The sequence below is a fragment of the Labeo rohita genome, chromosome 15 (genome assembly GCF_022985175.1).
Source record: "Labeo rohita strain BAU-BD-2019 chromosome 15, IGBB_LRoh.1.0, whole genome shotgun sequence".
Taxonomy (NCBI): domain Eukaryota; kingdom Metazoa; phylum Chordata; class Actinopteri; order Cypriniformes; family Cyprinidae; genus Labeo; species Labeo rohita.
The window spans coordinates 23,014,368-23,041,620 of NC_066883.1; the positions used below are offsets into that span (position 1 = coordinate 23,014,368).

Consider the following 27,253-nt stretch of genomic DNA (forward strand, 5'->3'; position numbering starts at 1 on the left):
AAAAAAAAAAAAAAATAACCATGCAGTTATTTCCTGCACGTGTAATAACCAACATTTATCACCAGTGGCAAGATGAAGGCATTGAATGTGTTGGAATACATTCGCAATGACATCCAGAACAACGTTTGCGCTGTTGCAAACTAATGGCTATTTAATATGGTTCATACACCACTGAGCTGGATTTGATAAAGAGGCTTTGTTAGTGAATAACTTAAAGAGTGCAGTTGCAGCAAGAGAGCAATAGGGGGTGTTTGTGCAGCATTAAACAGGACTCCAGATTGACAACGTTAAAGGCACTCCTGTCAGATTCCCATGACTCACGTGACAGTCACACAACAATAGTGTCTATGCCAGCTAGAGCACTACAGATAAATCATGTAAACTCTGTAAAAAGATATTTTCTTAAAGAAACATCTCACATACGCTCCTGGTGTCTAACTGTAGAGGTCAACTACATGGTTGACTACTTTACACTGCAAAAATGATTTTCTTACTCGTAACATTTTTAAATTAACATATTTATACAATTGCAAAACAGTCAAAAAAAAAAAAAGTTCTTGTTTTCCAAATAAAAGTATCAAAATTCAGTGAGTTTTGCTTTTGTGGGGCATCAACTTTATTCAAATACTATTTTCTCTTAAGATCATTGCACACCGAGTCCGAAATATTTACATGTAAAAAATAAATGCAGCCTCACGTTATGTCAATCACGTTTACACACTTCCTCCGAAACTTTCGTCAGTCATAAAAAAAATTTGGATCAGGTTCTATTTTCTGCGTTTTCCGTAGCAAGCATTTTCTTAGGAAAGGATGACGGACTCAGTGTGCAATGACCTTTACTCCAACAGATTTATTTATTTTTTTGTTTAAAGCTAAAGCTCACTTATTTTGATACATTTAATATCTTAATTCGTCTTCCTTCTCAAATAAATGATCTTGCATTAAGAATTTATAAATATTTGAAATGGAAAAAACATAAATATTAAAGGGAAAATTCTGTCATTAATTACTCACCGTCATGTCGTTCCAAACCCGTAAGACCTTTGATCATCTTCAAAGCACAATTTAAGATATTTTTTATGAAATCCGAGAGCTTTCTGATGCACATGGTTTATTTTTTTGATGTTCTTGGTGCCTTTCTGAGCCTTAATTGTGGTAGGCTGTCTACGCAGGGTCAGAAAGCGCTTGGATTTCATTAAAAATATCTTAATTTGTGTTTCAAAGATGAATGAATGTCTTACAGGTTTGGAACGACATGAGGGTGAGTAAGTAATGACAGAATTTTCAGTTTTGGGTGAACTCTCTCTTTAGGAAAATCACTTATCCAGTGTAATAATGATGCTATATCTTGCATCAAATATAGTGGTAAAACATGACACCAGACTGACCAAGTAAACTGATTTTAAAGCGACAGTTCACCAAATAATTACTCATCCTCATGTCGCTCCAAACTTGACTTTCTTTATTCTGCAGAACACAAAAAAAAGCTATTTGGAAGTGTTTTTTGTCCAGACAATAAAAGCCAACTGGGTCTGTATTATTTTGAACCCCACTGACTTCTATTGTACTGACAAGACTGTTCATCATGTTTGTGATTTGCAGAAGAAAGAAAGCCATACAGCTTGGAATGACATTAAGAACTAGGGACTTCAAGAACTGGTTTAGGATTTACGTCAGTCACAACACAGTACATTAAACCTGGTCTAACGGGAGCTGAGAAGAGTATTCACATGAGGTGTGCTGTTAGTTGAGGAGTTAGTGTGAGGTATTATGGGGGCTGCCTTTTCACCAAGTCTTTTAAACCAGTAGTCACACATAGTAGGCTGGCTGAGAGTCAATCTAGGCTGGGATCGGACCACAGTTTTATCATAATACACTCCACTAGAGCCTAAAACACACTGAGCAGCACACAAGCACTCTATACTTCACCTTTGCCCACACATACAGATAAAACATCTCTTTTTGTCTTTTATTATATATATCATTATATAGTATTAGACATTCAATAAATTTCTGTGTCATCTTTATATACTTTCTTTTCATTTGGAATGTACGGAGTCCTTTAGCTTTGTAGTTCGTTTGAATACAGTGCTGCATGTGGCGGCAGTCTCAAACGGGGCAGGCTAGTCTGTAAGTGTCTATCTGGGGTTCCGTATGTCAGCGCTTCAGGCCAGCTTTAGCGTGCTGACTGGGAAGGAGGGCATGGTCACCATTGTGACTGGGTTGAGGACGGTCTGGCCCACCAGTTGAGGGTGATGGGTAACCATCTGAGCACCCACCGGCGTCTGCTTAGCTTGCGCATTGGTCACCGCAGTGCCATTCATCTGAGCATGAGAGAGCGTTTGCGCAATGTGGCTCATAACCGCCGGCTGTGTAACTGTGACAGGTTGTGGGTAGATCGCTGGAAGATGTGCGACAGTGATGTGGCTGATGGATTGAGGTCCAGGGGCCAGCTGCACTGAGCTCGATGAGGAAGGAGCGATGTGGGCCACGTGCTTGGAGCCCGGCTGGATCACGCGGTTGACGGTTTGGATGACGGAGGCGTGCGACGCCGATCCTGCATGGGCGATGACGGAAGGCTGCAGGCTGGCCGCCGTGACTATATGGGTCTGGGCCGGAGGTAGTGTTTGCGGGGTCACCACCTGGGTGGCGGGAGCGGATGCTGGGCCGTTAGGAGCCTGTGCTGGGGTCGATGTCAAAGCGGGAGCTGTAATCGGAGCGGCGGCAGCGATGGGGGATAGTTGAGCTGAGGGAATGGGGGGTAAAGTCTTAGACGGTTTGTGTTGGATGGGGATGGGTTGTGTTATGAGGGATGACGCAGGACGGGGCTTCTTTAAGTCTGGCTGAAGCGCAGCAGGCACTTTGGGTAAGGCGCTCGGCGTCTCGCCTTCGATATCTTCGTCAATGTTGTCTTCACCTTCTGTAGAGACGACAAAATAAAAAGGGTCAGAAACGATTAAAGGACTGTTTTAAGCTAAAAACTATCAAAGTAAGAGTTTTTGTGGCTTTTAGACAATTTTCATTAGCTTTGAAGCCATTTAGTGTACAATCTTTACGATATATGCAGTACCGTTTAAAAACTTAGGGTTGGTAATTTTTCCATGTTACATGGACTATTTTGACCTTGACCGTTGTAGGACCCTCGCTGTCAGAAAGGAACAGAAAGCTCTCGAATTTTCACCAAAAATATCTTAATTTGAGTTGATGAACGATGGTCTTGCAGGTTTAGAATGTCATAAAAGTTAGCAATTAATGGCAGAATTTTTATTTTTGGGTGAACTGTACCTTTAAGAAAATCACTTCTTCATTACATTGTAATGTGATGCTACATCTTGCATCAAATATAATGGTAAAACATGACACCATAAATGCAAACCTTTAATGCAAATTGTATTATGCTCACCAAAGCTACATTTCCATAAAAATACAGCAAAACGTTAACACTGTGGAATATTATTGTTTTTCTTTCTTTTTTTCCCCCTTTATTTTTTTTTTTATATTTATTATTTTTAAATAATAGTATACTGATTTGCTGCTCAAGAAGCATTTCATCTTATTATAATGCTAAAAAAAAACAGTTGTGCATCTTTATATTTTTCTGTAAACTATGATGCATACAAAATGCTTTGTGATTTTAGGATTTTCTGAGTTATAGAAAGTTCAAAAGAGCACCGTTAATTTGAAATAGAAATCTTTTGTAACATTATAAACACCTTTAGTTTCTAGTCTAGTATCTAGTCTAGTGATTTTTGTACTAATTTTTGATTGTGTTTTTTTGTTTTGTTTTGTTTTGTTTTTTTAAACTGTTCCAACTGTTGCACCATCCAAACTTAAACTAAGAAAATCATTATGGAACATTATGGGAGTTTTTAAAAGGATAGTTCACCCAAAAATGAAAATTCTGTCATGAATTACTCACCCTCATGTCGTTCCAAACCTGTAAGACCTTAATTCATCTTCAGAACACAAATTAAGATATTTTTGATGAAATATGAAAGCTTTTTGACCTTGCATAGACAGCAACGCAACTACTAACATCTGGGTTGACACAGAAGAGAAGAAACTGTTGAATAAAGTCGTTATTTTTGTTTTCTTTGTGCTTTAAAAGTATTCTTAAAATTACACTTGAACCACTGATGTCACATGGCCTATTTTAATGATGTCCTTACTACCTTTTTGGGCCTTGAACGTAATAGTTATGTTGATGTCTATGCAGGGTCCGACAGCTCTCGGATTTCATCAAAAATATCTTAACTTATGCTCTAAAGATGAACGAAGGTCTTACGAGTTTTGAATGACATGAGGGTGAGTAATGACTGAATTTTCATTTTTGGGTGAACCATCCCTTTAAGCTTTGTATAAAAGCATGCTGCCAATTAGCATGGAAACCTGCAGACGAGGCATTTTGCAGGACTAACCTGAAGCTGTGGAGGTAGAGGCCTGGTCATCATCTGGCTGGACAGTCTGTCGAAGAACACGGTCGATCTCCATCACGTCCAATCGCTGACTCAGCTCATTCTTGAGCTCGGCCAGTCTCTGCTGCAAGGCGATCTTCTCCCGTGCCAAACGCTCCATCTCATGCTCGTAGTCCTTCTCCTTCCTCTTCAGAGTCTATAAGTGGAAACGGAGGAAAATAAATAAGTGAGCATTTTCCACATGCACTAAGAACTGGCAGGGTGCACTTAAAGCCTATAGTCTGCAAATAGACATGGCAAATATCATCTTGAAGTGCAGCAAAAAGCAGGGAAAAAAAAAAAAACGAGACCAGTTATTTCCTGGCTATTTGCATAAAAGGATAGTTCAAAAATCAAAAATATTCTAATTTGTGTTCCTAAGATGAACAAAGTTTTATTTTGTGATGATGATAGAAAGTATTTATTACTCATATCTTGACAGAGCACACCCAAGGCTGCTTTTATTAATGTCTTTTCTTAGAAGGAAGACATTTGGGAATTTCGACTTGCACATAAAAAATGTCACATGCTTCTGCGTAAGTGTGCTTGTAATTGTCTATAGGCGTAGACGTAAGTTTCAGCTTTTTCCTTAATGCCTCGACCCAGCGCACACCTCCCCCACCGTCTGTTTTACCCTGTCGTTGCTACTCTCTCTTACTCACACAAACACGTGGATTACCCAAGGCATGACAGCACCTCCCACTTCTGGGAAGGCATTCGCTTGGTGCGCACGAGTGCGCACGCTGAGTAACATCAGTGGGAGGAGCCCGTGACACAGGAGCTCAGCCAATCACAAGTGGACATCTGGGTAGCGTGAGAGTGCCAAACAAGACTACAGCTCTAGCTACCCACAAAAACACACAGATACCGATCCAACTTCACAAACACGAGGTAAACTGTAGAGCAGAGAAATACGAAACTCCAGACACACACACACACACACACACACACACACACAGATAGAGCGAGAAGGGAGGGATAGAGGGCAAGACTCTGCACACGTTGGGCTGGGCATAAGCGACCCAGTTTCCCTGCACTGTCAGCTGACGCATGAGAAACAAACAGGCAATGAGGACACAGGAGCAGTAGCAGCTAAGGCCCTTAAGAGGATGGATAGAGAGAGATTAAGGGGTCTGTGTACAAAGAACGGGAACTCCACTAAACTAAAAACCATGATTCTCAGGAAGACATCTGACAGGGGAATAGAAAGTTTAAAGTTTTAATAATGATAATTTATATTTTTGCATTTTTATTAAAGAATTTTTTTTTTTACAAATAATATAATAAACAATAACTAAACAATTATACTCAATGTAATAATAATACATTTTAAATATATTTTACATATATCTTAAAATATTTTATTACAATTAAAATACATATTAAAATATTATTATTATTATTATTATTATTATTATTAATAATAATCATCATCATCATCATCATACATGTACAACCTTTTTTTTTTAAATACACATTTTTTTAAATGTATGTCAAAATAATATAATAAACAAACAATCATACTCAATTTAACAATAGTAATAATGTATTTTAAATATACTGGACATATATTTTAAAATTATATTATTACAATTAAAAATACATTTTATTACAAAATACATATTGTATTAATAATAATAATAATAATAATAATAATACATTTTACATGCTACAGTATTTTAATAAATACATATTGTTTTAAATGTATATAAAAATAATAATAAACAATAATAACTAAGCAATCATACTTAATGTATTAATAATAAATAATAAAATAATAAATTAATAAAAGTATATTACAATAAAAATATATATTTTACATATTGTAACATTTTATTACAAAATACATAGTCAAAATAATATAATAATCAATCATACTCAATGTAATATATTTGAAACATTTAATATATAATATATATATTTTTTATAATTTTTCCGTATTGGTAAATTAATTTGAAATACATACATTATATATATATATATATATATATATATATACACACACACATATACACACACACACATATATATATATATATAGTAACTCTAAAAGCTGATGTTATATATATATGATATAATATCTGAACTCTGGAAGCTGATGTTTAAAATAAATCTCTTAACATTTTATTGATGATGCAAATGAATCACTTAATAAAGTCACGGAAAGCGACAGTTTGAATTGACAAACAGGAATGAATTTAACTTACCTTCTCTTTAAATCAGAGACGCTATTAAATTCTGTCTCTGAACATTTTCATACGTTACAAGAGTGATCATGAAGCTAATCTAATGACATGCTCTTTAGGAAACTTAATGACCAAATAAAGAACACATTGAAATGACTGCGATATATATCAGCATAATCATTGCATATAAAATACATTTAAAGAAACCCACTACTGACATGCTAACATTTCTCAAACAATGAGCAATGACAGTGCTCATAGATGCACGTATCACACAGCTCATCCTCTTTCCACACCACGTGCGCTGGACAAGCATGGCCCTGAACAAATAATAACAACGAGGAAAAAGGATCCAGGCCAGTCATTTGATACGTGTACAGGTGTGTGTAGATCGCAGATCTACACAAGATAAAAAAGGACGTGCAGTTCAGCTCAGGCTCAGGTTGTGAATAATGACAGGTCACTGGGCCAATCGATTTATGGCACTTCCTTTCCAAAGCTCACAGTGCCCTTTTGCCTCTCAGAGGTGTCAGAGTCTTTGTCTCAGCAAATTAGATGGTGGGGGTACTCGACCGTTGTCAAGGCAACAGCTGAAAACCGTCAGAGTTGCCGTGGTAACAGATGCGGTGAGCGGGCAGCAGAGTGTGACAGTGTGAGCATGTGTTGTCTGCAATGGGCAGCAGCATAAAGCCTGTTTGATTGAGCACCTCTCAGCAGCTCCATATATAGTTCTGGTGTGCCGGACACAAGCAAGCTTTACATAACAACACTAACAGTATGAACTGGAGCGGCAGGACAATCTACAGGAAAATGTGTAACATCAGTTGATCCTTTACTTAGCCCTACCTTTATTTTAGGCCTAACATCACTGACACATACCATCTTAGTCACGTTGCCATCTGCTTTTTGATATACACTATTGTTTAAATGTTTAGGGTTTGTAAGATTTTTTGAATGTTTTAAAATGTCTCTACTGCTCACAGGCTGCAATTATTTGATCAAAATGTATCAAAAAAGTAAAACAGTTATATTATTACAATTTAAAATAACTGTTTGCTATTGTAATATATTTTAAAACTTAATTTATTCCTGTGATGCAAAGCTGAATTTTCAGCATCATCATTACATCATTACTTCAGTGTCACACAATCCTTCAGAAATCATTCTGATATGCTTATTTGCTGCTCAGGAAATATTTCTGATTATTATCAATGCTGAAAACAGTTGTGCTGCTTGACATGTTATTATAATATTGTGGAAACTTTACATTTTTTAAAATATATAAATAAAAATAATATAAAGTTCAAAAGAATAGCATTTAATTGAAATAGTAAAGACATTTTAAATATTACAAAACATTTCTGTCACTTTTGATCAGTTTATTATGGAAGCCCATTTCCACCACCAAACAAAAAATAAAAAGGTTATTGCAAATTTTTATCTCACAATTCTCACTTTTTTTCTGAATTGCGTGACATCAACTTGCAAACCTGAGAAAAGAAGTCACAATTGTGAAATACAAACCCGCGAATCTGAGATAAAAAGTCAATTGCGAAATAGAAACTCGCAAATCTGAGAAAAGTCACAATTACGAGATATAAACTCGCAAATCTAAGAAAAAAAGTAAATTGCAAGATATAAACCTGCAAATCTGAGAAAAAAAAAGGCAATTGCGAAATAGAAACTCGCAAATCTGAGAAAAGTCAAAATTTTGAGATATAAACTCACAAATCTAACAAAAAATGTCAATTGCAAGATATAAACTTTCTGCAAATTTGAGGAAAAAAAAAAAAAAAAATCACAATTGTGAGACATAAACTCACAAATCTGAGAAAAAAAAAAGTTACAATTGTGAGACAAACTCACAAATCTGAGTAAAAAAGTCACAACTGCAAGATATAAACTTGCAAAAAATGAGAAATAAGTCACAGTTTTGACAAACTCAAAAGAAAAAAAAAAACGTTTATATATTATATTCAATTCTGACTTTTTTGAATTGTGAGTTCAAAAATTCTGAGAAACAAGTCAGAATTGGGAGTTTGTATCACACAATTGCGAGAAAAAAAGTCAGAATTCTGAAACAAAAATGCGCAATTACCTTTTTTAATTTATTCAGTAGTGGAAATAGGCTTCCGTAATTTACTACATCTTTGCATTTAGAAATGCATAAAATGTCATTTTATGAAAAATACAAGAAAACATTGTTGCCAGGTCACTATTAATAGTGCATTTATAGAGGATCTTTTCCCCAAAAAAACTCTGCTGCATAATATCATAATTTATTCCAATGCACAATAATATCCAATTATTCTTACCACCTTATGAGCGCATGAATTAATGAAAATCAAGCTGTTTATTTCTATAAGATGTTCTGAGATGTTAGTAACAGTAACTAAATGAGGTCAAAGAGCCAATTACAAACTTAAACCTCCATTTAAAAGAAAATTTTAGGATGCTGATCGGTCTTAAAACTCTTAAAACTTCATTCCGTGACACAGAACAGTATTATTTATAAAATTACACAGGATTTGAGTGCCCACCATGACACTCGCTGTGAAAAATACTGCGAGCAGAGTGATACGACCAGTGAAACAGTTGGAGTTCCGATATCGCTAGAATATCACACTCCTCTCAACCAATCAGATTCGAGGACCTGTTGTATAAAGTAACATACATGATATATTAACAGCTATGATGTGAAACACTTACCACCAAGCCAAGTTTATGGCTAGCTACATGTCTAAAGCTAATAGCACTACCTAAAAGCACTCCCAGACTAAATCTAAACCTGAATCTCAATGCAAGAGTTTACATTACATCTGCACTCGTAAAAGACAGTTACACTAGAGCCGTCCCTGGTCTTTTTTTTTTTTTTTTACAAGCGCACCCTCCTTCCCCTGGGGGGCCGGCGCATTCCTTGCTGGCTGTCTCCACCGGGCCCTCATTGACCCCACCTCCCACCGCTGATGAGGCATGTTGACAGCTCTCTGGTCTGTGTGCTGCATCAGGCGCAGCTCCAGCCCACAGCTGTGCATGCCTGCCTCTATTAGTCACACACACAGGCCGGCCTGCTCCACAAACACCCAAACCCACTGAACTCCTGATCCGCGGATTCGGGCCCTTTTACTCCTTCCCTCCCGCTTCAGCCCAGAACAGCTAAAACATGACTAGTGTTATTTCAGTATTTTATATTGTTGTTCAAATTTCAAATTAGATTTTAGATTAGATTTTAATTTTGTTGTGTTTTTGTAGAGTTTTCATTAAGTTTAGCTTATTTAACTTAAACTAAAACTAGCTGAAATAAAACAAGTACATTTTTAATATTTGATCTTATTTCAATTAATGTTTATTTCAAGCAAAGAAAAGCATGGTTTCAGTTCTAGTTAACAATAATAACCCTGCTCCTGACTGAATATGAGATGTTATCATCTCCTGCACAGTAATAACAACATCTGGATGGTGTTTCAGGGGGAGATGAATGTGAATCATTGTTGTATTCATATTCTGGAGGATATGGAGGTAAAATCAGGTCAGAGAAGAACATCTGTGGGAACAGTGGTGATTTGGGGTCGACTCGAAGGATGAGTTGATAGCGGCTTTAATTAGCGTTTGCAGTCGGTTTCTCACAAGCAAAGCGCATGACCCCACCATCCCCCATCGGGTTGCTATCTTCAGTTACTCACTTAAACCCCGCCCCCATGACTGTGCACATGTAAACGTGTGCATGTGTGTCGTCATGTTTATGTGTATACAAGCGTGCATGCTTATGATGGCCTGTATGAGGTAAAAAATGAACTCGTAACATGCAGTGTTAAATGGGGAAGGGGTGTCCTGCGTTTACAGGCTCAAAACAAAGAAGGGAGAGAAAGAGAGCCACGTTGCAGCCACGCTCTTCCTCATAAACAAGCCAGCAAGTAAAGGATATCCCGTGACTCCAGTTTGAGGTGTTTGGTAACTCAGTCTGTTCAAGCACAGCTGTAAATCTCTGTAGGTCTCTGGTTTGTCGTGATGCTAAAAAAAAAAGAGGAAGTCTTGTACTGCAGTGTACATTTCTTTATGGACAGAGACAGCTCAACCAACTACATTTCCTTTAACTGACACTTTTTGTGATAAAAAAAACGGCTCATTGGCTTGATTAAATTACTCGATGTCAAATATCAAATGTATTCATTTGGTAAAACAAATAAAAAAATAAAACCTAAAATATTTTTTTTTTAGGTTGGCAAACCAAAAAAAAAAAAAGATATCAAAGATACCAATTCTGAAATAAAAATATCTTATCAGTTATTGAACTGGGTGGGTAGAAGCGATTAACCGGTAGAGATTTTGGACTATCGTCTCTATCGCGTTTACATGCGTTTCCACACGTTAAAAAAATAGTGCTTTAAAAACAATTGATTTTAAGCCATTGAAATGCAATCAGCAGCGAAAAAGATCTAATTTCGTTATATGTGCATGCTGTCTGAGAGGTGTGGGAATATTGAGTTATTTTTGCCACTTTATAGGCCTTGAATGGTTAAATACACACACACTTGTGTGTTTAAAAATGCCTGTCTTTGCAAGTATCCTCGTAACACTAATTTAAGTCTTAAGTGAAATCAAACAGATGAGAAAGAAAACATGTATAACAGTATATTAAATCCAGGCAGCTCTTAAAGTGACAGCAGTCTAATATTCCCGCTGCCTGTCATTCATGTTAATCAAACTAAAAAAAAAAAAAATCTCTCACTGTTCTTGAATAAATCACTTTTGTATAGAGATGCACAGATCGACCAACCAGGGACCGGAATTTGCCGGTTTTCAGCATGAACAGCCCGGACCTCTGACCGGCCGGTCAGTCTGCCAATTCCAAGCTCGCCAATTTTGACGTGACACTTACAGCGACTAATAATGTATTTATGTCATGCCAGATGAGGTTTGCGCAGCCTGCGTGAGTATGTGAGAGAGACTCATGCGGAAATCAAAACAAATGAGTGCACCAGCACTCATAGGAATTTATAGATGCATAGTACGGTAGAAAAAAATATTATGATATATGATTTAGGTACGCAGAATTGCACAACCAAGATGTTTAACCCAAATATTAAACAGGAAAATAGTCAATAATGCAAAGGACAACTGAGTTTTCAGTTAAAGGCAGTTCATTATTGAATTCAGTGATGTCATCATCCAGCTCAGTTCAGTTAAGATAGTACACGATATTGCTGGAAATTAAGTGTACAATAAATGAGTACCAAATATTTCACAGTATTACTGTTTTTACTGTATTTTTAACCAAATAATTGTAGTCTTGTTGAGAATAAGAGACTTTTTTCAAAAACAAACATTTGTCAATGCCAAAATTTCAAATGAAAGTGTAAAAAACAAACAAAAAAAGCATTAACAAATCTTTAAAGGGGACCTGGGTTTAAATTTAAGCCAAATAAATACATTAGGTCAAAATTATAATTTTATAATTGCAAGTGAACTGGACAGCCAGTTGTCTTGTAATAGAGCAGCTTTGTCATTTCACAGGGAAAAACAGTTTTGAGTGACATGAGGATGGATAGACGATAACAGAATTTTCCATTTAAAGCAAATGATCTACAGATGGCGCGACTCAATTGGACAGACCAAAATTAGACATGTAGAAATGTCAGCCAGCCAGAATGAGGCTGACATTTAGTAAATAATACTTGTTGAATCAGCTACATCGAAATTGCAGTGGTTTGTACATGACAAATGGGTCTTTAAGCATGCACAGAAATCACATGATCCAATCCCACAAGGATAAGCCACCAATTTCTCTAAAGCATGATATAGATGACCAACTGACCTACATAGGCCTTACTCTAGCACTGACACGCACTGCTACACAAAGACAGGAAATGAAACAGGTGGATCTCACAGGATTCATTTTGCTTTTACTCATCAGTCACAATCCTACTGAGACACCAAAACTGATGACAACATAAGTCCAGCGGATTTAATTCAGTACACTGATATTTACTCTAAGCAACTACAATCAAAACATCTCACATTGTGCCAAGGACAAAAAAAATTGCCCTTGTAAATTTCACAATCACTACAAACCAGCCAAAAAAAAAAAAAAAAATCTTAATAGTATTATCTGGATTAAACAATATATCAGTCACCGGAACACAATGCACTGCTGCATGCGAAGCAAAACAGGTCCTGCAAGGTTTCTTAAATAGAGGCAGCACCTAATGCGGGGGTTTTAGGGATGTGGCTAAACTAAGATCGAGCTCGACGAGTGTGCCGTGCTGCGGCAGGAACAACAGCTGGAGGGGGGCCGTCACCAGGGGGTGACGTCACGCGGTTTCGTCTAGCCATGTGCTCGCTACTCATGTGGCCGCGGCAGGGAACATGATGAACGCGAGAGTGGGGGAAGGAGGAAAAAAAGCACAGAGGGAGGGAGAAACAGGAGGAGCTTTGAGCTACTAGACAGAACAGGGAAACTCCTGAGACTCGTAGGATAACATTTAAAGCAACAGTCACCATAATCCGCAATCCACAGTTCACACCGTGCAAAGTCCAGTATTATGGGACATAAAATAAGGCTAGCATAGTATGAGAAAAGAACACAAATCAGCAGTTTAATAGCACGTTTGTGCATTTCAAAACAACTTTTGTAAGCAACATGAATCGTGAGTCAAAACCACAAGGACTGCGGTATGACTAGTTCCTCAAGATTTTCCACGACAAGCAAATTTCTCTTTACTCTTCATTTACTCTTCTTAGAACTTTATTTACTCCCAACAGTTACAATATGTTATAGCTAGACTATTTTAGTATTTCTTGATTTGAATTAGCTTTTATATATGGATTTTCCATTTTATTTCAGCAATTTTGTTAGCTTTATTTATTTCAGCTTAAATTGTAGTAGTTTTAGTACTTTAACTTCAGATTTATTTCAGACAGTCTTTAAAGGTTTTTAAATTTAAGTTTTTCATCTAATATTTTATTTTAATTACCATTTTAATAAAAAAAAAAATGTATCGCTTCAGTGGCAAATAAGGTGTCATTTGTTCCCATTAGTTAATGTATTAACTAACATGAATGAACAATGAATATATTTATTACACTAATTTTGTTAATTAATAAAAATACAGCTGTTCATTGTTAGTTCATGTTAATTCACAGTGCATTAACTAATGTTAACAAACACACTTGTGATTTTAATAATGCATAAGTAAGTATTGTTTATTCTTAGTTCAAGTTAACTAATGTTGTTAACTAATGAACCTTATTGTAAAGTGTTACTATTTTTTTATTAACTAGGATTATGAACGATTAATAAATACTGCATCGTTAGTTTATGCACTTAAAGTCTTTTCTGTTTCAACAACAGATAAGTACAGATAAGTATTCCCGCAATTTGTCATGTGATCAATAAATCACTAATCACTTCAGTGTAGACATCAAAAGGCAGATTTGGCCCGACGTCACAGGAATATGTGAATCAGGTGCCATGAAGATGAATATAATGAAGAGTAATCTCATCAAACAATCCTCTTATTCAGTTCCGAGAGGAGCTGATTGGTCGCTGAGGGGAGAGTGGGAGGGGCTGTGTACCGGAGCGCATGCAGAGGCAGACGCGTGGAGGTGAGGCGCGCGTGCCTGCCTCCGCCCATGGCCCGGCGGACAGCCTGAACACACGCTGTGCCACCACCGCCTCCAGAGACCATGGCTAAACACACATACACACAAGCACAACACTAATCATTAAGAGAGAAGCCCCGTGACCTGCAGGCACACACTAATCTTTTAGCAGGAACACAACAAAACAGAAAGGGAGAGGGAGAGATACTGGCTGGGATCACTGACTGGCTAGCTTTTCTATGAACATTCGATGAAATATACACATGAGCTTTCCACAAACCTGTCTTCCAAGAAAAACATTCACTATTTGCTTAGTGTCATTACTAATAATACATCCGAAGTGACTAACTAAAACTAACCACGCTACTACCTAAACAAAACGTTCTACTAGTCGAGGAACGATTACAAAATTCTTAGTATTTTTAGTGACAAGCTACTTTATCCCACAACTAGTGGTGTAGCAAAACGCTACATTGGTAACACTTGTCATTTGTTAACATTAGTTAATGTACTAACTAACATGATAAATGACTAACAGGATAAATTAACTAAGATTGATATGCTGTAGAAGTATTGTTCATTCTTTATGTTAACTAATGTAGTTAGTATTGTGAAGTGTACCCGTTACATTTGTGTTTATGTATCAGCAGGCCAAATTTAAAATTTCAAGCAAATGAAATTACTCAATACACACTCCTAAAATGCCCAATTAAGTGTAGGGATGATTCATTTTAGTGAATGTAATTGACAAAAAAAAAAAAAAAAAAAAAAAAAAAAGTAGTATTCATTAAACTTTATTACTATTAAATTATGAATTAAGTAATTTTATTTCATTAATAATAATTTAAATGTATTTTAGTGAATCAGTTCGTTCTGAGAGTAAATTTACTGTAAATGTAAACAAACTGGTTAAAAACATTATTATTAAATTAAAATAAGCTGTTTATTAATTTACTGTAAATAAATTGAATAGTAATAGAAGTATTAATTTCTTTAAACCCTAAACTTTAAACAGTAGTGTATATTCTTACAAAAGATTTCTATTTTAAATAAATGCTGTTATTTTTAATGTTTTATGCATCAAAGAATCCTGAAAAAAGTATCACAGGTTCCAAAAAATATTAAGCAGCACAACTGTTTCCAACATTGTTAATAAATCAGCAATTAGAATGATTTCTGCAGGATCATGTGACACTGAATACTGGAGTAATGATGCTGAAAATTTAGTTTTGCATCAAAGGAATAAATTCTATTTTAAAGAATATTAGAATAGAAAACCACTATTTTAAATTGCAATAATATTTCACAATATTAATGTTTTTTTTCTGTATTTTTAATCAAATAAATGCTGCCTTGATTAGCAGAAAAGACTTCTTTAAAAAAAAAACAAAAAAAAAAAACATTAAAAATCTTAACTGATCCCAAACTTTTGAACGACAGTGTATATTCCACATAGTTGCTACTTTTAGCTACTTTTTATAACTTATAGTTTAGCCAAGTAGTGTGTAAATCTACAGTTTCATGTAGATTCCCAAGACTTATTACATTTAATCCAAAATATGATTTTCTAAATACAACAGAGCCACATATTCATATTGAAAAAGCTTCAACCTTCCCAGTAAATGCATCACATTCTGGAACAGTCATAGCAAATGGCTGGTTGTTTTCAACAGGCCATGTGCTTTGAATAAATACACCTTAAGCCTGAGCAACAGACAGCAGAGAGCGGGAAAGAGCTGTAATGGGTGGGCTGGGTCAGTCTGTCAAATCTACCAATGGCTAGAAGCAAGCGGCTTAAGGAGGGGGTGGGTGACGGCGCCGGGGATCCAGTGACACGAGTTCTGTTTCCACACTGCCCTAGTTTTCTGCACGTCTTGTGCCTCGGCTAAATCAAATCCTTTGATTTGATTGGATTTCTATTCCTTCTCCTAAAGGGTCTGGCTGTAGGCGTGCGCATGTGTGAATGAGGCGCTGGTTTAATCAGATAGAGCCTGGCTTATGATCTCGCTTCACACGAGACAAAGAGAAGGTGCTCTGCTCACACTGCAGGAGAGCGACTATCTATTTTCCCTCTGCAACTCGATTAGAGATTTTTAGATCAATCAAAGCAACACTGGAAATATCTCATTCTCAGCTTATCTCTCTTCGGATAAAAGAACTGTAACTAACAAACATCCTGTGGTTTTCCCTACTGCTCCTAAATTGTTTACATATGTTAATATACACCTCAAGTCAAAGTCTGTTGACATGGGCCAAGATACAGATGCAAAGCAGACAGTGAACATGTAAATGAAAATCTGTCAGAGCAGATAGTGTTGATCTTACCTGAATGTATCTCAAAGCACTTCTCAGAACACTCAGATTGGACGTCTTCTTTTCATCGACATTAGGAATGTTCTTCTTCAGGGTCTCAAAACACTCCTTTAAGTGAGCACGTCTGAGAAAAGGAGATCATTTATAATTACAGAAAGGTTATAACATTGATAATATTTATCTATATATAACATATAAAGTTTATATACTTATGAGACCTAATTAAGTGCTATATTCTTTTAAACTGTGAAATATGTGAAAAATAAAAATATTTTTGATGAATTTGTTTATCAAATAATTGGCAAATTGGATGCATTTGAATTTTTTTTTATACAACTGTTAAATAATAAAAAAAGTATAATTTTATTCAGCAGGACACTTTGATCAAAGTAATATTAAAAGCATTTATAGTTCTACAAAAGATTTCAATTTCACATAAATTAGGGGTTGACCAATGTGTTTTCTCAGGGGCGATGCTGGTTACAGATCAAGTAGACCAATAACTGATATTTTGAACCGATATATATGTCTGGTGTAAAAAAGAAAATTATTGTCAAAATGAAGAATAATAAGGCCTCTGACAGAAACTCTCTTTGACTCTCTCTGATTTTATCAGCAAATCGGTTTTAAAAATTACCGATACTGATAACCATAAAAATGCTTTATATCGGCACCAATAATCAGTCGATCCCTAACATAAATGCTAGTCTTTTGACCTTTCTATTTATCAAAGAAATTACACTGTTAATAAAAAAAAAGCATCATTTTATTCAGCAAGACATATTAAATTGATCAAAAGTAAAAATAAAGGCATTTAAAGTTCTACTAAAGATTTCCATTGAACGTAATACATATATTTGTTTTTCAGGGCAGATACCGATTATCACAGATCAAGTAGACCGATAACCAATATTTTGAACCGATATATGTCTGGTGTAAAAATTAAAATGAATGTTAAAACTAAAAATAACAAATACTTATTTTAAATGTTTTTTTTTTAAATTGTATCATCAACAAATCAGTTTTGAAAATGACCGATAACCATAAAAATAATTAATATCGGTGCCGATAACTGGCCATGCTGACAATTGGTCGACCCCTAACATAAATGCTATTCTTTTGAACTTTCTATTCAAAGAATCCTTAAAAAACATATCACAGTTTCCACAAAACTAAGCAGCACAACTGTTTTCAACATTGATAATAAATCAGCATAATTAGAATGATTTCTGAATGGTCATGTGACACTGAAGACTGAAAATTCAGCTTTGCCATCACACGAATAAATTATATTTTAAAATATATTAAATAGAAAACAGGTATTTTAATTTGTAATCATTTTTCACAATATTACTGTTATCAGTGTATTTTTGATCAATTAAATACAGCCTTTGCAAGCATAAGAGACTTCTTTCAAAAATCAACAATAGTGGTTAGTAAACCAGCAGCAAACCAAGATGACCTTACCTGTTTTTTTCAAGCTTATTGTGCACTTCTCTCGTTCCTGCCCTGTAAACACAGGTCATGTGGTCTTTAATAGTTAGCTCTAAAACATAATTCAAACTCACAGCCATAAAACCAACTATAAAAGTTTTCACATGATTCAGTCTTAAACAGCGGTTAACATACTGATAAACAACAGCTTCACATTCCGACTCACCCTCCAGGTCTCTTCTTGCCGTCCAAATTACGGTGGTCATCAGGCGGGCTGCCTCTGACTGCAGGACTGGGTTGGGCTGAAGGAGGTCCAGGCTGAGGGAGAAGTGCATGCTGGGAAGCTGCGACGATGGGGCCCGGGTAGGTCTGGAGCTGCTGGGCTGGTTTGGTGCCATTGGATTGAGACAGTGATGTAGGCTCTGCCTTCACCTGAGATGAGATGAGGGGGCGCTGGTGCAGCGCCTGCTGGTTTGGCAGCGAGTGGGTGTCTTTTCTGGGTGGCGTGAGGCGGGGTGCTGCCGACGGGCTGAGAGCTGTGGTGGGGGGTGGGGGCAGGGCGGGAGGAGTGGAGGACACCACCGGGATGGGGATGACCGTGATGGGCATGGCGGGAGGAGGGGGAGGAGGCTGTGCCGGTGCAGGTATGTGGCGATGTTCAGGTCCGGACTCCTCCACCCAGGTCACATGGTTCATTCGAATGGGCTGAGTATTAGAGTTAACTTCTGCTCTCCGCTTCTCCGCCTCCTGCTCACGACGCCGTCGTTCCTGAAGCTCATTCTCTTCTGTTAAAAGAAGAATGGGAAAAATGTAATTAAGTATCCAAATTCAGAACCTATTGGATCTTTAATGGAATATTAAAATTGATACTAAAAAATGTAAGTAAGTTGAATTTAAATTTAGGCACCACAACATTAATTGTAGTAAGAAAAATGAATATTCATTTTAAGATTATATTTATTAAATCTACATTTTTTGAAAGAATAATCTATATGTAAAAATAGGTCAAATGAGAATGACCAATTACATTTTCAATCAGCGATATTTTAGTATTTTCATATACCATTTTAATTTTTTTCATCTTTTGAATTAGCTTTTATATTTTCAGTTTTAATATAATTTAAACGTAAGTTTTAGTGATTTTGTTACGTGCTTTTGTCATTTTTATTAGCTTTTTATATTTTTTTATTTTAAGTTTTAGTAATTGTATTAACAGTTTTTAAAGGTTTACATTTTTTATCTGACATTTTTATTATATTTTATTATAGCTTTATTTCAATTACCAAAAATTATTTTTATTGTTATTAGCTTTAGTTATAAATGACAAAAGTGTTTTCAATATTATGTTACCAAAAAACAAAACAAAACAAAAATATTTTTTTTTTATTTTAAGTTTAAGTAACTGTATTAATTCAACAAGTTTTTTAGGTTTACATTTTTATTAGATTTTATTTCAGCCTTATTTTAATTACCAAAAATTATTATTTTTTGTTATTAGCTTTTGTCATAAATAAAAAAAAGCAGATAACCAAATTTTTATTAGCTTTTTATTAATCTTTCACATTTTTATTAGCTTTTATATTTCTATTTATTTTTTTTTATCTTTTTACACAGTTTTAGTAATTGTATTAACTCAATATTTTTATTATATTTTATTTTAGCCTTATTTCAATTACAAAATATTGTTATTAGCTTTAGTTATGAATAACAAAAATGTTTTCAATATTGTGTTACCAAAAAAATTGTATTGTAGCTTTTGTCATAAATAAAAAAAAGCAGATAACCAATTTTTTATTAGCTTTTTATTAATTTTTCATATTTTTATTAGCTTGTTTTATATTTCTATTTATCATTTTTTTATTTTAAGTTTTGTGCAATTGTATTAACAAGTTTTTTAAGGTTTAAAACAAACAAACAAAAAAAATGTATAGCAGATAACCTAATTTTATTAGCTTTTTATATTTATTAGCATTTTTATTAGCTTTTTTATACTTCTATTTATTATTGTTTTTATTTTTTCCTTTTTTCAATGATCAAAAATGATTTATAGATCATTAGATAAACAAAATTTGATGGTATATATATATATAGAGAGAGAGGGAGAGATATTAATTAATTAAAAAAAAAAAACACTTATCAGTTTGTTAATTTTCAGTTAACATCCAAAAGAAGCATAAAAGGAGAAAAAAAAAAAAAAAAAAAGAATGTCCTCTCTGTCTGCAGTCTCTCTCAGTGTGATATGAAGGAAATGTAGAAGACTGTTCTATATGTTGGCCACTGCAGGTAACCTTTGACCTTAAAGATATGATGTGATGACACCTCATCTAAACTGGGGCAAATGATGGATACGGGGCAGCCACAAATCAATATGGGTCAATGAACCAGCCTGAAATTATATCTAGCTCAGAGTAACTCTATTAAAGAAGCTTTTATGTGCGTACAGACAAATGGGTGTTACTGGTTAACAGTGGAGGAGAGAGATTACACTGTTAGAGCACATGGTGTACAGGCTTCCGGCTAAAGTTTCTCTGGCCTAAATGGAAACACGACGCTCGTCCCCCTCCTATACCACACTCCCTTCTTCAAGCAGGGCTGCTCCAAAACACCACAGGACGGCCTCCTGAACCGTCGCCAAACCTTCAGCATCAATTATACATGCCGTTGCACCCGACTTGACACCGTTTAAGAAATAGTAGCGACACTGGAGAGACACAAACAGAGAGGAGAACTAGAACTACAGCACGTGATGCACTAAAAGACTTCCACTGCTGCTCAATAGTAAAGCAATTAAGGAAGCTACATCTATTCTAGGTAAAAGGATTGGTCACAGACTGAAAAAACATTGTTACTTTTTTTTTTTAGTTAAACATTTATGCCTAGTTTAATGTGCAAACCAAGGCAACTAAAAGTAACCCAGGTAGGTTGATTCGTAGGTTGATTTTCCTGAAAAACGTCAATACTGTGGCATATTCAACACTACTGTGTTTGTTTGAGCAGTCTGACATGGCAACACTGACTCAATCAATGACTTGAGTTTGGGGGCGGACAACCTGTTTGTCTGAATGTTACAAAAAAATAGAATTACACTAAAATTAAAAAGTTTGGGGTCAGGAAGATTTTAACAACGTTTTTGAACATCTTTGCTCACAAAGGCTACATTTATATGATTTAAAATGCAGTAAAATATAATTTATTCCTGTGATCAGGGATAAATTTGCTGTTCAAAAACACTTATTATCAAGGTAAAATATTTTTGTGGAAACCATAATAAATTTTTTCAGGATTCTTTGATGAATAGCAAGTTCAAAAGAACTTTCTACAATTAAATGCATCCTTGCTGAATAAAAGTATTTTTTTTACTGACCACAATCTTACATATTTAAATATATACACTGCCATTCAAAAGGTTATTAAAATTTTTTTTTTTTTTTTTTATTATTATTATTATGCTCATCAAGGCTGCATTCATTTGATCAAAAATCCAGAAAATAACTAATATTGTGAAATATTATTTCAATGTAAAATAGCTGTTTTCTATGTGAATATATTTTAGAATTTAATTTATTCCTGTGGTGTAAAGCTGAATTTTCAGCATCATTACTCGAGTCCTCAGTGTCACATGATCTGTTAGAAATCATTTTTAATATGCTGATTTATTATCAATGTTGATGAATACTTTTTTTTTAATAAATAAAAAGTGAAACAATATAACAATATAAACTACCATTAAAAAGTTTGTGGCCAGTACATTTTTATTCTTTATTTTTTTGAAAGAAAAGCAAGGATGTGTTAAATTGATAAAAACAAAAGTGATAGCAAAGGTTTTTATTGTTAGAAAATATGTATATTTTGAATAAATGCTGTTCTTTTTAACTTTTTATTCAAAGAATCTTGAAAAAAGTATCACAGGTTCCAAAAATATTAAATATATTAAATTGATAATAAAAGTAATAAATCACTGTGACACTGAAGACTGGAGTAATGACGCTGAAAATTCAGCTTTGCATCACTTTTATATTTTAAAATATATTAAAATAGAAAACCATTATTTTAAACTCTAATAATATTTCACAATATTACATTTTTTCAGTATTTTTGATTAATTAAATGCAGCCTTGATAAGCAAAAGAGACTTCTTAAAAAAATAAATGAATAAATAAAAAAAAAGAAAAAAGAAAAGTCTTACTGATCTCAAACTTTTGAACAGCAGAGAGAAAGAGAGAGAGAGAGAAACCAATAACTAATTTTTGTTTCTTTTCATTTAGTGACGCTTCACCTTTAGACATCTTTAAGCCATTTTATCTACACTAAAACAGTATAAATCGCATTACCACTGAATTCACCTGATAAACTCTCGGGCTTTGCTTAGCTAAAGTGCATTTAGATATTAGCTCACTGTTGTGAGGTTGAAGGAGAATTATCCTGATCAGCGGTTTTATGGTTAATCCAAGTCAAGTCACTCCAAAAGCTTTCTCTATGTCCCTTACATTACTGCTTTTATTATTCCAGCTATATTAACACTCACCTAATGTTGCGTGTAACAACCTGAATTGGTCAAAAACCTTAAAAATTACACTGAAGAAAATTAGGTAGCTTCATAACAGCCAATTAAAATATCCAAACATGAATCATTGCACAGTCTAATGCTACCAAAGTTAAAAAACAATTTTCTTAACACCCAGGGTAGTAAAGAGGTCACAGGTATACGAGGTGCCCTAGATACAGGTGTGTGTGTGCGCGCCTGGAACGTCATGAATCTCATTAGGGCGAAAAGCCGGACAGCATCAAATCATGTGCACTCAGAGGATAATGAGACTTTTAAGACAGGCATTCTTATCGCGTGTGTGTCAGCGAAGGGGGTGGTGAAAGTTCTCCGACCTAATCTCAGCCAATCACAGCACAGCAATCCACCCCCACCAGTCACCACTATGCTATTCGAACAGCGCACGCTTCCTCCTGCTGAAAAGAGGCACGGGGGGGTTGGATGTCTAGTTCCTATGGAACCAAACAACGAATTACCAGAATACACAAGGAAGCACAATATGCGTGAACCAGCAAGCCTTTCAAGTGAAATGTGACTGTTCCTTCTCTTTAAATACACTCGATTTCCTGTCACTGCAGCTGTGTTAATAACTGATCAATGACACATTATGGACCTCTTTTAGTAAACGAGGAAAAAAACACCTCTTATGTGCGTAAACATGCATCAGGGTTTCACTTTTGTTTGAATACTTCTGATTGTGGCTTCTGACTAGAAAAAGGATGTTTCTTTACATAATTTCCCAGGACAGCACCTGACTGTCTGAAGTATTTTTGTAGATACGTATTTAACAGCTATAGAGGGCAAAGGTGTAACTGCACACAGGAAATGACTGTCCACCAGCTTGCAATGCAATTTACAGCCCAGCATTACAAACTGCTGTCTAAATGCTTTTACAGAGTCACATGCTGAGTAGAATTACAGTAAACTGTGGTGAAACATACAGAAGTAAAACTGATCGAAAAGATTTTTATCACTGGAGACTAGAGTGAAATACATGTTAGTAAAAAAAAAAAAAAAAATCATGAGACTATACACTACCAGTCAAAAGTTTTTGAACAGCAAGATTTGTCATGTTTTTAAAATAAGTCCCTTCTGCTCACCAAGCCTGCATTTATATGATCCAAAACACAGCAAAAACAGTAAAATATTTTTTACTATTTAAAATAAGTGCTTTCTGTTTGTATATATTTGAAAACATTTTTTTCCTGTGATCAAAGCTAAATTTTCAGCATCATTACTCCAGTCTTTAGTGTCACCTGATTCTTCAGAAATCATTCTGATATGCTGATTTGCTGTTCAAGAAACATTTCTTTTAATTATTTTTATTATATCAGTATTTAAATTCATTATCAGTATGAGTGCATCAGTATAAAAGGAGTCAGTATAATTGTTTTTGTTTTGTTTGTTTGTTTTTTTTTTTGGGGGGTAAATTATAGAAATTGATATTAAATATAAAATTAATTCTACTCGGCTGTTTTCAATGTAATATAATAATAATAATAATAAATGTTTTTTGAGCAGCAAATCAGAATATTAGAATGATTTCTAGAGGATCATGTGACGATTTATGATGCTAAAAATTCAGCTTTGAAATCACAGGAATACATTTTCAAATATATTCATTTTAAAATATATTCAAATAGAAAACAGTTATTTTAAATAGTAAAAATATTTCAAAATGTTACTATTTTTGCTGTACTTTGGATCAAATAAATGCAGGCCTGGTGAGCAGAAACACTTTAAAAAAACATTAAAAATCGTACTGTTCAAAAACTTTTGACTGGTAGTGTATATAGAAGTATACAATTTGCAAATGCAAAACTAAAATAAACTATTCATTCACACATACACATATATATATATATATATTTGATATATCAATTTTAATGCATTTAGCTGAAAAAAAAATCTTCGGATATGTGCATAAAAGTATAAAATTTGCAAATGCAAATGCAAATGCAAAAAAAAAAAAAAATTCGTATTCATGTCAGCTTCATTTATTATGAAAGAAGCGTGATTACCTATATTTTTATATTAACTAATGTCTCCTATTATAAAAATAAGAATGTGATAAATATATGTAGTGTTCAGTTGCTAAACAGATGTATTCGTTTATCATTTTTTATATTCAACTTGTTAATTCTACTTATTCCTAATCGTTTATATATCAGCATCTCAACTGATTTATTGATTTCTCAACTGATTGCGTCAACAAGCCTGTCATGTAAATTCTTCCCGAGAATGTCATTCTTCCACTATTGTTTGTTAGAGCCCCACGACGATTCAAAACTGCAGGAGTGCGTTATATAACTGCAGTACATTTTGGAAAAGCAAGCAGGGGGTTACTGTCCTACTTTCCCCTCTGGTTGTAAACCCCCTCCCTGCACAGAGCAGCGCCTGGCGCGCACATGGAGGGAAGGGGGAGGGGCTCAGTCCACGCGGATCTCACATTAGGGCGTGGCCATGTCAGACACGTCACCGAGGCGCTTAGGGGGCGTCGCTAAGGCGGACACGTCACCGAGCTTTAGAAAGCGCCAGTGCACGCATGCAGCGCGGGAGAGAAAACAATAGTGTGAAATAAATAAACCGTTCACTATTAGGCTACAATCACTATACGAAAATAAAACAAAACAGTATATCCAGTCATTTCTACAAAGAGGGTGCAAATAAAAGCCGCGTAATGTGATACGTGGGTCATTATGTAAAGCGCAACTGAACTGAACATTCGCGCACGTACTTGTAAGCCACCGCCCTTAAAAGCAAGCAGGTATGTTTTCCTACATCGACACTGTGACTGCAACGAAGTATTCAATCACGAATTGAAAGCAGATGAACTTACATTCTCTGCTTTTTATATACATACCTGTCACTATCCAGAAAACAGCACTAGAAAGTAAACGTAAGCCCACTATACTGCAGTCCTACTATAACATGACAGTATTTCAAGTCAAGCGCTACACTGATTCCCACTATCACGTAGCCTGTGACACCCCGTGCAACAATGTCTCATTTCAACCGGCTACTACATTACAGAACAACACCGATTCATTAAAGCAACCCTCAGCCTGTCACAAAGCCGTGTGCCCCCAATTTTTCCCTTTCTTACCACGTGCTTTCTGTTGTTGCAGGGCTTGCAATTCCAAAAACTTCGCCGCCTCTAAAAGCGTCTCGATACTCATCTCCGTGTCTTGTTATGGTCCAAAAGCGGGAGAAATGAATTTAAAAAATCTAAATAGAAGAATTCAAATGTTTCTGTTCGGGATCCAATCTTTTCGTCTATAAAAAAAATAATAAAATAAAAGGAAAGACGTGACTGGATCCCCCTTGAAGTCACTCTTCCACGCACGTAGAGGAGTCACAACAAGATGGCGGGTTATTCAGTCAACATATCTGGGCATTGTACAGACAGCGTTGACTCCGCCCCCTGCACCAAAGCCCCGCCCCTCACACGCTGGTCTTTCAAAACACGGAGATGGCCGCGCTTCAATGCTCGCGTGTATTCGACAAATTGTGATAACATACAAACTGACCTAAGGTCAGTAATACGTGTAATACCACGTTTATTCTACACTGGTTAAGAAAGCCTAAGCGGAACGTTTAAAAAACAAACGTCAAATCCAGGTTTTACGCAACACATCTACACATACCACGCCTCTGGCTAATGAATAAAACATGAGATTAGAGCAGCCAATAGGAAAGCAGCCACACAAGGCATGGTGTCTGCTCACATGGGTGTCATTCTGCGCGTTTTACACGCCAACTAAAAACGAAAACGCAACCTGCAGGTCGACCCGTGGTGCTGTTTGAGTCACTGTTCAAACAAACAGCGAGTGTAGATAAACAGTACGCAGTGACATTAAAGAGTATTGTCACCAGGATTTGGCTTTGATTAAAACACAATTTCTGTGACAAAGATCTAAAACATTTGTGAAGTATAATATTTATTTATGTACACTACCAGTCAAAAGTTTTTGAACTGCGTTTGTTTGATCCAAAATACAGCAAAAGCAGTAATATGGTGAAATATTTTTGCTTAAAATAACGATTTTCTATTTGAATATATTTTAAAATGTAATTTATTCCTGTGATCAAAGCTAAATTTTCACCATTATTACTTCAGCCTTCAGTGTCACATGATCTTTCAGGAATCATTCGAATATGCTGATTTGCTGATCATGAAACATTTTTTTTATTATTATTATTTAAAACAGTACATTTTTTCAGGATTCTCTGATAAATAGAAAAATCAAAAGATCAGTATTTATCGATTTTGTAATATTACACAATAAACCATTCAAAAGCAGTTTTTGTGATAGAAATTTATATTTTTATTTATCAAGGATGCTTTTAATAGTTTAGGAGTGATGATAAAGGCATTTACAATGTTACAAAAGATTTCTATTTAAGATAAATGCTGCTCTTCTGAACTTTGTATTCATTAAAGAAACCTGAAAAAATTCTACTGTTTTTCAAGCAGCATATCAGAATATTAGAATGATTTCTGAAGGATCATGTGACTGGAGTAATGGTGCTAAAAATTCAGCTTTGAAATCACAGAAATAAATGACATTTTAAAATATATTCAAATAGAAAACAGTTATTTTAGATAGAAAAAAATATTTCATATTTTTGCTGTACTTTGCATCAAATGAATGCAGGCTTGGTGAGCAGAAGACAATTTTAAAAACATTAAAAATCCTACAGTTCAAAAACTTTTGACT

General features: G+C 35.1%; 1 protein-coding gene across 1 annotated transcript; it reads right to left on the bottom strand.

Annotated features, from left to right (window-relative positions):
- mnta (MAX network transcriptional repressor a) lies at positions 1-25,897 on the bottom strand. The gene is made up of 6 exons (XM_051128589.1): positions 25,639-25,897; positions 18,216-18,774; positions 18,023-18,064; positions 16,568-16,679; positions 4,419-4,611; positions 1-2,920 (listed from the first exon to the last, which is right to left on the bottom strand). The coding sequence occupies exons 1-6, from the start codon at positions 25,709-25,711 to the stop codon at positions 2,166-2,168; spliced, it is 1,734 nt and encodes a 577-aa protein (XP_050984546.1). The 5' UTR covers positions 25,712-25,897; the 3' UTR covers positions 1-2,165.
- Positions 25,898-27,253: the final 1,356 nt, after the last annotated feature.

What these genes read in the sequence shown, in the direction of transcription:
- mnta (XM_051128589.1), bottom strand. Translation starts at nt 25,711, where the DNA reads ATGAGTATCGAGACGCTTTTAGAGGCGGCGAAGTTTTTGGAATTGCAA. An exon ending in GCAACAACAGAAAGCACGTG is followed by an intron (nt 18,775 to 25,638) that starts GTAAGAAAGGGA and finishes TTCTTTTAACAG; the next exon opens with AAGAGAATGAGCTTCAGGAA. An exon ending in CTCTACCTCCACAGCTTCAG is followed by an intron (nt 2,921 to 4,418) that starts GTTAGTCCTGCA and finishes TCGTCTCTACAG; the next exon opens with AAGGTGAAGACAACATTGAC.